At 34.4% G+C, this 12,002-nt stretch overlaps 1 protein-coding gene across 1 annotated transcript in view; it reads left to right on the top strand.

Moving 5' to 3' along the window:
• The window catches only part of LOC145681551 (monocarboxylate transporter 12-like), a 116,964-nt gene extending 105,686 nt beyond the window's left edge, over positions 1–11,278 (top strand). Inside the window, exons 4-6 of the mRNA XM_081753191.1 lie at positions 3,213–3,986; positions 10,293–10,484; positions 11,126–11,278. Of these exons, the coding sequence (XP_081609317.1) occupies positions 3,213–3,986; positions 10,293–10,484; positions 11,126–11,250 (1,091 nt within the window). The 3' untranslated portion in view covers positions 11,251–11,278. The remainder of the gene's footprint in view (positions 1–3,212; positions 3,987–10,292; positions 10,485–11,125) is intronic.
• The last annotated feature ends 724 nt before the right edge of the window (positions 11,279–12,002 follow it).

Genomic DNA, 12,002 nt, shown 5'->3' on the forward strand with positions numbered 1-12,002 from the left:
GGGGTAATTTGAATAATTTCAGACATATATAATCCCTGAAACCGTAATAGTATTCAAATACAAAATTGTGAAGAAAAAAACTTTGAACCTTATTATTTCTTAACAATTTTTCTTAAGATAGTATCTGGGATATATCATTGTGAAATTTGGGTATTCAATTTCCCCGTCAAAATTTTGAAAAACGTAAATGTGAGGGGCAATTTAAATAACGAGTGGGGTAATATAAATAACCAAGAAAATAAGCAAATCTTATGTAAGGAATATATATATATATATATATATATATACATAGGAATAATGTATAAACTATTTAATAGTTAGATAGCAAATTCTTGGTAGTTGAAATATGCTAATTTTAAATGAAGAAAGTACATAAATGTAAATATGTGTCACCTGTAGGTATCTTTCTGAATGTACACTAAAAAAATGTTCTTAGAAACACTGTCGAAGGCAAAGAGCCGTAATAGTTTAGTTCGTCTTCCGTCGTTCGTATTCAACGACAACGACCACAAATAAACTGTTTTCGACCTTCTGCACCAACACAGACCTTGTGGAGTCATGTCTTACAATGCTGGTAACGAATCCAGTCTTCCTTTCTAGCAAAACGTTCTGAATAGTAATTAAGAAGGCAAAAATTGCAATTTCATGTTTGATCTTCATTGCCTGCAGCCATCTTTACACTTAGGCCTACGTCTTCGTCACTGAGAGGGTAGAGGATATCAGTTTCTTTTGAGCTTTCATTTTCTTGACAGATTCTGTATTAGCACTTCTCTTTCTTGCAGTGTTCTTGGATTTCGTTGCACCCGATGTTTGCGTCTTTCCTTGGAGTTGTTTTGCTCTCACTGCATGAATATTTTCGAAGAAGTCGAGTGCATTATTTTCCTGTGATTCGACGTCTCTTCTGTACACAAACTTTTCTGGGCTGCGAAGCATTTGTATGGGTTAATTTATCTATAAGCTTCGTTGGTACAATGTTTTGAGAGCCATGACCTTAAGAAGAAAGTGCGTTGTTAAGATATTCTTCCCGTGAAGACTGCTTCTCAGACTGTGTAACAAGGCCATACGTTCCCTAAGGGGCGAATCGAAACTCTTTAATACCTTGTGGTTCAAAAGGGTATATACCGGTACATAAAAACCCATTAACTACCAGTCCAACAGAAGCTGTCCGTTTCCAGATTTCAGTGAACAAAATGCAGAACTGAGATTTACTAATCACTGAGCTTGGGTTTTGGTGAATCTAGGTAGTTGCCTATTGGTGGTAACTGGCTTAAGGGCCTTTAAAACAGTGATCGAGTGGTTGTAATACCGTCAAGCATTTCGGTGTCATGACTTTGGCAGAACCCTAAGAACGAAAGTTGTCAGTGAGATTTGTCCCTCCAAAATCGACAGAAACAGCCGTAACTCTATGTTCGTTAAATTGTTTGATAAACTTTTTAAAAATCTTCATTAATGTACCCAGTATCAATCTCGCAGACAAGTGATTCGTGCGAGAGATGGGTTTTAAGTCCAGATTTTGGCGTACACCTTTAATTATTACGATAGTAGGTATAAGAGACACTCCGGCATTGCAGCATGCTATCACCGTTACATTTTTCCCGCGCTCTATAGATGTTAAATTGTTCACCTATTTTACCCTTTTCTGCAAGAAGTTTAGGGGGTCTGTTATTTAGAGGAAGTCCACTTTGGTCCATAGGGCAAGGATGGTTATGGACGATGGTTCTTTCCTTGTTAACATCAAAAGCTCTCGCTTTTTACAAAACTTTAGGTTTTCTCAAACTACGATTATTTCGCTTACAAAACGTTTGACACCAGTTCATCTCTTCTATTTTAATTTCAGTCCAGGATTGAGGAATGTCAAGTTCATATTTAGTCGCATGTAAATATGCCGTTACGCACTTCCTTCAGAGTAACTCCAAATTCCCTAGGATTCTAGATATTTTACCCTATTCGCAAGTTTATTTTTCTCTAAATCACTGGAAAACACGCTTGGCCTCCTATTATCACCGAACAATATTTTAGATGTATTGCCTACAGCAGGAACTCAATTAGTACCCTTTCTTGATATTTAACTTATCTGTATAAGCTTGTTAAATTGACACTAAATAACTGATGCTCCCAAACTCGACATGGCACCACTAACAACTGATTTGACTGCTGATTTCATACACTTTTTGTTTCATTTTAATCGTTTATCTTTCTTCTTATAATTTCTGACCATCTGAAAGGAGAAAACATTACGAATGCTTGATCAGAACCGAGGCATAAACAAATATAAAATAGTATTTCTGTAGTTCTGATTGCACTGGTATTCAAATCATCTCGTTTTGAATTATCCAAATTGCACCGCAGTCAACGAATATTCCATTCAGAAAGTGGTATGTAAACTGTTCACTCGTTGGCACCAGCGTACAGTATATCAAAGCACTACATGCTACTGATACTATTATAATCCACAGCGGTTTCATTTTATCCAGTTAATAATAAGGAAAGCTTAAGGAAACAACGTTGAAAATTATAACGACCTAAAAATAGACATATTCGTACTTACCTTGCAGCAAGTAAAAATCGTGTAGGCACCGCAGGAATGGTTTATATTTCTGAAAGCGACTTCTACAAAGAAAGTATCACCTACAAATCCACCGCAGGTTCACTAACATGGTGAGCCACGCTTCCACTCCAACTAGCAAAATGCTTAACATTATTCAAATTTCTCACCTATTCGCATTACCCCGCTGTACCCTATTCTTTGTGTTTGTACGAAGGGGAGTCCGAAAATAAGTTTCCCTAGGCAACTGTCGACAGAGGTGGGGATTCAAAACCGAAAATAGCATGTGGGTTTAAAGATCAGTTGTGCATTTATTTTTCCACATAAGTACTACGTAGATTGAGACATACCAGTCTATAAGCTTCAAAACCCCTTCTGGGAAAAATTCATGGCTATTCGGAAAAATTCATACGGAAGAAGTGATCGAAAAGCTTCAGTGACTTCAGAATGGCTTTCAAAGTGCCTGTCGCCGCTAAGAGTCTTCTTCAAAACCGGAAACAGATGGAAGTCACTGGATGCGAGATCAGAACTGTCTTGTTTCCCCATTTCTGTTCTTTTTCCTGAGGAAAACGAGAGTACAAATTTATTTTCGGACTCCCCTTCATAATTTAAAGCAAAGATTACTTAAATATTTGTTTTATTGTACCTCACTCTTTTCTTATTCCAGGTGTTGGACTTGGCCTTCTAATTCCATCTGGATTCACATGCTTTAACTATTATTTCGTTAAACGACGAGTTGTTGTTATGGGTGTTTCGCAGTTTCTCATAGGACTTGGAAACATAGCAGCACCAACAATTACCGAAACGCTTCTGTCAGATTATGGTTTCCGTGGGACAGTTATGTTTCTGGCTGCATTTACTCTTCACTCCATACCTGCCAGCGCTTTATTTCAACCGGTATCATGGCACTTGAAAAGGGCGAAGGTATTCGAAACAGAAACTCTTATTAAAGATCCAATAAAAGACGAAATTAGTACTAGTATATATCCCATTAAATCATCAGATGATAAAGAACTAACTACGCTCAGCGAAACTGATAAATATATTCAGTACGGTTCTCAAGCAGTATATGATAGTAGCCTATGTATTTCAATGAACACAGACAAGCGCTTCTCAATTGCAGTGGAATCATCTAAACGTTCAGTCTGGGTGAAAATTGTCGATATCTTTGACTTGAAATTTCTAAAGGATTTTCAATATCTTAGTGTCACTATTGGTTTATGTATGTCCTTTATGGCAGAAGTAAACTTCCTTACGCTTTATCCTATGTTTATGTCTTCGTTAGGATTCGACAAATCTCAAACAGCTATTGGACTCACTATTTTTACCGGAAGTGATGTGTTATCAAGATTGGTGTTTCCTATTATAACAACGAAATTCCACCTGACAAATCGAACTGTATTTCTGATGGGAGTCTCAGGAGCAATTGTCACAAGATGTAGTAAGTATTGATATTAATAATATCCAGATTTCCGTAATACGCAACTTAGTCAATCAAATTTTCAATATCTGTAGATAAATCATGAATTGTAGTTGAGCATATGTGGTATGCTCAACTACATGTATGTAGTATGTAATATGTAGATGAGCATAATTGTAGTATGTAACTGTATTTTCCAGTAGATTGTACAGTTTTCTTTAAAATGACTATAAAGATCATATTCTTTCAACTGTTCCAAGAAATATGAATCCTTAGGTTTGAAAAAGAAACTTCAATTAACCACAAAAGATTATTATTTTTTTCTTACTTTGATTCCATTTAGGAAAGACTACACGACTTTCCAAAGAGAAGCGGATGACCAGGATTCCTTAAAGAAGAATGTAGATATTTAAAAAAATACCAATATATTTATTTATTTATCAACACAATACGCTAATGTCCAATTACAGTGTTGAAATATTATGATATGTTTTTAATCTTTTTATATATGACCAATTTGCAGTGGTTATACACAGATCAATTCTATCATGCGTACTACATAATTTGTTATAGATAAAGCATATTCACCAAAATGGCGTCTTCAATGTTATTTTGATCATGGCTTTTTTGCAACAAAAGAGATCTGTATTATTAGTTTTAGTTTTAACTGAACGAGTATGGAATTTTAATCTCCATACAAAATTTGAACATACAAATTAATTTTGAACTTTTTTTAGGAATACCAGATTTGCGATATTATGCCTTCACTCTAATGAATGAATATTAAAATTATTTACCAGTCTGCTATAGTTCTCACTGAGGGATAAATACTAGTTACTTTGTACACCAAATACCTAAGAAATTTTGATTCAACTTTTTCAATTTGTTGGCGATACTTTTGTTGCGAGGGATTCCAAATTACAGAAGCATATTCCAACTGGAAGAGTACACGTAAGTACTACGTTTTCATGAGTGTTGCAATATTGCTGAAGTCCTTTCCACTTCTAATTGTGATTCTTTATAATTTAAAAGAATCATGAGTAGTGCTTTTGATTTGATTTTTACACGTTAATTTCGGGTCAAATGTAACACCTAGATCTTTAACTGTATTAGGTCTGCTAATAGAAGTATTATTAGACCTGTAATCATATTTAAGGATATTTTCGTTTCTGCTGAACGATAATATGTTATATTTGTTTATGTTTATTACAAGTTTATTGAATGAGCACCAATTTGCAATACTCTCTAAATCGTGTTGTAAATCAAAGACAATCATGCACGGATTTTATCTTAGCGTATATTTTGAGATCATCAGCGATTAATATTTTTCACTATTGGGTATATGATCTTGAAGATCGTTGATATAGTAAAGGATCTACGTCGGAGCATTACAGAACTCCTGATAATCAAGTAGTTGTCTATTATTATTATTATTATTATTATTATTATTATTATTATTATTATTATTATTATTATTATTATTATTATTAAGCATTCTGCCTTTCGGCAGATTCTGGTACTAGTGAGGATTTTTTTTTTTTCAATTTTAGATTTGGGCCTGGAAATGTTTCTTCCACTTTTCTCGATCTTCAGATTCCTCTTTTAACTCCTAATATTTTCTCCTTTCAAATCATCGATCAGCTGTGTTCTTCTTCTTCCCATTCCTCGCTTCCCTTCCATCTTTCCTCCTATGGCTGTGCGAAGAAAACAATTTCTTCGCAAGATGTGTCCAATCCAATTGACCTTTCTTCGAAGGATGGTGGCTAGAAGTGCTCTCTTCTCTCCTATCCGTTTTAAAACATCATCGTTTGTTGCCCTCTCTGTACATTTTATCTTCTCCATTTTCCTCCAACACCATATTTCGAAGCTGTCTAAATATTTCTTCTCTAACTTCTGTAATGTCCAAGTCTCTGAACCATACAGTCCAATGCTCCTTCTTAAGTCCAATATCAAGCCTGCTAGTTAAGAGTGATCTTTTTTTGTTGAATGCTTCTTTAGCTATGGCAATTCTTGACCTGATCTCTTTGGTGCAGTAAGCGTCTCTCGTCAAAATACTTCCCAGATACTTGAAATTATCAAGCACTGTAAGTTCTCTTTGTTCTACTCTGACCCTTAATGGCGTGTTTCCACGGGATACTCTCATGACTTTCGACTTTTCGATGCTAATTTCTATTCCATACAGTTTTCCAGTATCAACTACTTTGTCAATCATCTCCTGTAGTTCTCCTTCGGATTTAGCTATTATAACTGTATCATCTGCATAGTCGATCTTGTTAATGATCTGCACTCAGATCTTGAAATATCCAATTCCCATTAATGCTTCCTTCATTAAACATTCACTGTAAATGTTGAATAATTGGGGCGACAAACTACATCCTTGTCTCACTCCTCTTCCAATCTCCACACTATTGATATCTCCTTCATTCAAGTGTAACTTCAATCGTTGTCCTATGTACAGGTTTTGAATGAGTCGTCGATCTCTCCAGTGGACTCCGATTTCTTTGAGTATTTTCAGAAGTTTCGTCCAATTAACTCGGTCGGAAGCTTTTCGCCAGTCGATGAAGCACAAACACAACTCTTCCTTTACATCAAGTATTCTTTCTGATTTAATTCTCATCAATCCAATAGCATCTCTAGTGCCTTTTCCTTTCCGAAATTCCAATTGATCTTCTAACCTCTCATCTATCTTACTTTCCAGCCGCCTGTTCAGTATGCGTGCAATGATCTTTCCAGTGTGGGAAATCAGGCTAATAGTTCTATGATCGCTGCACTTCCTTGCTTGCTTTTTTGTGGGTAATGCAATCATTGTAACATCAAGAAAATCCTTTGGCCATTCTCCACTCAGGTAGATTTTGTTAATAAGTGAAATCAATACTTTCATTGCGTTCTCCCCTAATCCCTTGAGCAAATCTACTGGTAAGTCGTCGTCTTCAGTGACCTTTGTCCTTCGCATGTCTTTGACTGCTTGCACTACTTTACTCTTCAATATACTGAGTCCTTTTCCATCATCATCCACCTCTTGCTCTGCTTCTATCTACAGATCTTTTATGTATTCCTCCCAAATTCTAAGGATTCTTTGATGGTCAGTGGTTACATTACCTTGTTGATCTTCGATGCCGAACGTTCTTATCCTTTTGTTAGCTTTCCCTCCTAATTCTTGTGCTTTCTGGTACATCAGATCATATCTTCCACGCTGTTGAAGTTCCATTATTTCTTCACATATTTGCTCCATGTACTTTTCTTTGGCTTTGTACGTTTCTGTTCTCAATTCATTATTCAGCCTTCTGTATTCCTTGATGTCCGTGTTTTCCGCCCTTCTGCGTTCCTTTATCTTCTTAAGCATTGCTTCAGTTATCCATGGTTTTCACGGTGCTCTTTCCATCCTGCCAATGTTATTGTGGAGTGTGTCAAGTAGAATCTGTTTAACGTTTCCCCAACTATTCTCTATATTGTCAACCATATCGCCCATTGCACAGAATTCTTCTTCAATCTCTTCTGTCACATCATCGTCGGTATTTCTTAGTCGCTTCAAGTTCCATTTTCGATTTCTCCTTCCATTTTTCTTGATCGACTTTAACCAGGTTTGCACTTCCGCCACCACGAGATTGTGATCCGAATCAATGTCCGCTCTTGGCAACGTCTTCACGTCTCGTACACTATTCCTGAAACGTTGCTTCACAAGAATGTAATCGATTTGGTAGCGTTTCTTATCTCCTGGAATTTTCCACGTGTACAGTTTGTTTTTTTTTTTTCTTTTCTTAAACCACGTGTTCATCACCACCAGTTGTCTATAAAGAATTTAAATCGTACTAGAATTTTGTGTTACGTTTACTTAGATACGATGAGAATTTGGTGATGACCAATAATGATTTCGATGTTTAACAGTATTTTATGACTTACTCTGTCAAAGGCCTTCTCAAAGTCAATATACAAAGTAACTGCACGTCAATGTGTCATCTTTCACATAATGAATTATCTATGAAGTCAGTGACTATCGCTAGATTAGTTGTTGATTTGCGAGTAAGAAATCCATATTGTTAGGTTGAAATTATAATTTTACCATGATCAATAATCTATTTACAAAAGATTTGTTCAAATACTTTCGCGAAAGTACATAAAATTGACATATGCCTACAACTATTAATTTCATGTTTATAGTTAAATGTATTTATCGGGTAGAGTAACGAGGATTTCCGTTTATCCGGGAAGGTGCATTTTTAATATATTGAATTTATAGACAATTATGCCTTTCAAAATTGTATAAATGAATAATTGTAACTAACTATTTGCTTATTTCCTATTACATTTCATACATTTTACAAATTTAATAAAATCATCCAACATTCATTCGCAACCGTTTATATTACGGATCTCTAGATAATCAAACTCCCAGCAAGTTTTTACATTATTTAGTAAATGTGGAAACTATTTAGAAACTTCGTATCATACACAATACTTATGAGTATTCAAATTTAACAAATCGTGACAATCTTTTTGTTAACCATTCTGAACCCTAAACGTATTTAAATTTCTCTCAACAAAATGGATACTGATACCTAAATGTAGACTACATACAAATATAGCTACATATATACCATATAGATATATACATAGTGTAGATATATAGATAAAAGGGCATTTAGGCTAAATCATCTACCCTGCCATAAAACGTTTCGCTCAGAATATTGAAAAGTGGAAAGCTGACCTAAAGATATCTATCTATCTACAGCATTATTTGCTTTTAACGCAGTAATTTGCAAACAAATTTAAATTTGCATCGCAATTTGTAAATTTTGTATCATGTTTTCAACAACAACGGATGTGGAAATTATTTAATTTTACTATTTTCTCCGGACATTAAATAATAAAAATAAACGTTGTAAAATTATTATTAGGCAAAAGAATTCCTCCTGTCTTGTATGAGGAATTACATCTCTCAGCAAGCATACTATCATGTGAGGGGGAAAGGAAGTAGCCTGGGATAATACTGTACCTGTATTCCGACATTTACCTCGTCCAGACGTAAATCTAGGAATAATGATGAAAATACTGGAAAAACTTCACTCACAGTAACAGTCCTAAACATTTTTATAAGACTTGTTGCTTTTCTTTGCGTCCATATCATTACGGCAATAGTTTTTAGTTGTTCCAACTACAAGTTATCGCAACTACATAATTTAAGCAGTATTGCAAACTCGTCATTTTTATCATATCTTCGGAACGACTTGCAATATCAAATTCTCGTAAACGATATTACGATTCTTACATCAATTGAAAATTATCTACATCATTGAATGTGATACTTATCTAAACAGTTTTCCGAAATAAAACCTTTTGGAAAATGTCACATCCATTATAACTTTTTTTTAATATTCGAAATCCGTCATATCATGATATATTCGGCACGAAGATACTTTGAAAGTGCCTTGCCCATCCATCTTAATTGCGTTTTCACTGTTGTAGAGGTCTTCAAAATTTGTTTGAAAGAAGATGCGTGTGATACTGTAGCAGCCTTATAACACTGAATATAAAGTCTTACACATAAGATTTTTTTTAAATATATAGATTTGAAATATGTAATAATCTAACGCAGTGTTGTATGAAAAAAAAATATAACTCTGTGTTGGATTGGGAATACTGTTAATCTGGTGATATTGTAGAGTATGTCAAAGAATGCCTCCTGTCGACATTTGCATTATACAAAATTCCAGTTCTTTCCTATTACTTTAAAAAATTACAAAGACGCCTCAAGATAAACGGTCCGCCCTGTACATGTATGATAGTATTTGAAGCTAGTTCTCCATCACTTACAAAGATAAGAATTGATTGAATATGTGTGAACCATACATATCCTAAATATCTGTTTCATTCTGCGTATAATAGTCGTGATTTGTGAGACTAGAGCTTTTTGAGCCAGGTCTATGAGTTCAGAAATTAACTCGATATGTTCTGAAAATAGGCCTCATAAGCAAAATTGCAGTACATAAATACCCAGTACCCTGTTTAAATTAGGGCAAGACATTTCATTTAGTTCATTGAATGATTCGCCTCCTTCTTCAGCGAATTAATGGCTATGTATCAACTTTGTTTTTGTTTTCCATATTAAGGAAAAAAATACCATACGAAATAGTTTATTATTCAACCTCGTTTAGGTAAATTTAAAACACTTAGAAAAAGAAACTCATAATTTGGCACCCAGTTGTCTCCTTTCCCCTTCCGCTTTTCTGTTCAGTTATATGCTATAGATCTATTTATTATGATGTAGCAGATAGGAATTTTTAATGCTGAAAAGTATTACGTATTTAATAAGTCATATTATCATTCTAGTTCTTATACTTATGAAGAACTATACAGCAGTACTTGTGGTTTCTGCTTTATGCGGATTTTTTAGAAGCCCCATATTGGTTAACCCACCATTGGTGATCGCAGAAATATGCAGTCTTGAAAGATTTGCAGCGGCATTTGGTTTATATATGGTAATAAGTGGATGTATCACATTGGTCCTAGGACCTTTAATAGGTAAGGTGAATACATTAATGGGCCTATAATGAAAATTTATTAGAGAACAAGAACATAGGATGTAGACCTAAACAATTTTAGATAAAAAGTTTTAATAACATTTTAACTATTTGTTAGATATGTAATGGTTGATTTATCAGAGGTTAGTGATAGCGATTAGCAAAAATGTTGTGTAACTTCTTCAGGACGACAGTATAAGAGCAGAGGTTGTGGGATTTATCAAAATATTTCATTACAGTAAGAAAAAGAAAGTGCACTAGATTTTGATTACTGTTGATAACTTGTAAGTATAGATATGTGTTTTCTAACGCATTAAGACAACGAGATAGAGTAAAGTGAGCAAATTCTTTTCAGCATCAAATATGAAACTTGAAACAAATTTTGAGCGGTAGATATAGACTTATGGATTAGATTATGTTGCGTACTCAAGAATAAGATAACATTTCAAAGATGTTCATATGCATATTTTAATTAATGATCTACCTCCTTCTAATGTCTATAAGCAAGGTCCTTGAAAGAGGTTAGGAAGTTACAAGAAACTGGTCATTGTTTTTCCTAAATTTTGACAATCTTCAAAATTGAATAAGAATTTTGAAAACTCTTAACAGACTACTTCTTCTAAGCCTTCATCTGTTTTTCAGGTTTCATCCGTGATGCCAGTGGAAGCTACCCATTATGCATTTTCTCACTATGTTGTATGTTACTTACCTCTGTACTTCTTAGAGGGGCTGAGATTCTAATAACATATTGTAATAAAAGGAAATAAAAATCCATTCTATTTTATTATTAGTAAACGATTAGTTTATTGTTTATCTTCTTTGACTTTTTTCTTGTACATTAAGTAAAAAAAAACTTATATTCACCTACATTTGGAGACATTTAATACGACATAGAGAGTAACATTTCACTATGTTACTGAAGATGTACGTCTTCTACGCCACTATAAACATAAATAAAGTATGCTTATTCAAGCTACTATTCTTATTTTTTCCGTATGGCATTAAAGAAATTAAAATTATTCCTGCCCGTTTTAGCTGCACACCACGGCTGTTTAACATCGATATAATTATACACATGGCCCGGAGTAAGGAAACTATATGTGTATGGAATAGCATACACATGGCGTACAAGCAATACGTTATGTGTATGGAATCTCATACATAAGGTTGTCAATGTGTTAATTTCCGAAAATAATATGTATTTCGCAGTAGAATCCTCTACAGCTTAAAAGAACTGGAAGAAAATCTTAAGGACACCAAATGCACGGTAATTGTTAAAGGTAGAAGAAGGGATTAGGCTAAAATGTTTCCAATAGACTTTGTCTGAATTTTTAATCAGTAAAAATAAGTAATATAATTTGATCACTTATCATTCCAGGAGCAGAACCCAATCCAGACGACAAACACTAATGTGCACTATTTTGTGTAAAACAGGCGTGGATTAATTTCACCTTTCATTTCGAACTGAGTAAAAGCACAATACTGCCCACTGAGACATTTATTGATTAAAACTGAAATT

Source organism: Thermobia domestica, chromosome 3 (assembly GCF_964235325.1).
Source record: "Thermobia domestica chromosome 3, izTheDome1.hap1.1, whole genome shotgun sequence".
In the NCBI taxonomy this organism is placed as follows: Eukaryota; Metazoa; Arthropoda; class Insecta; order Zygentoma; family Lepismatidae; genus Thermobia; species Thermobia domestica.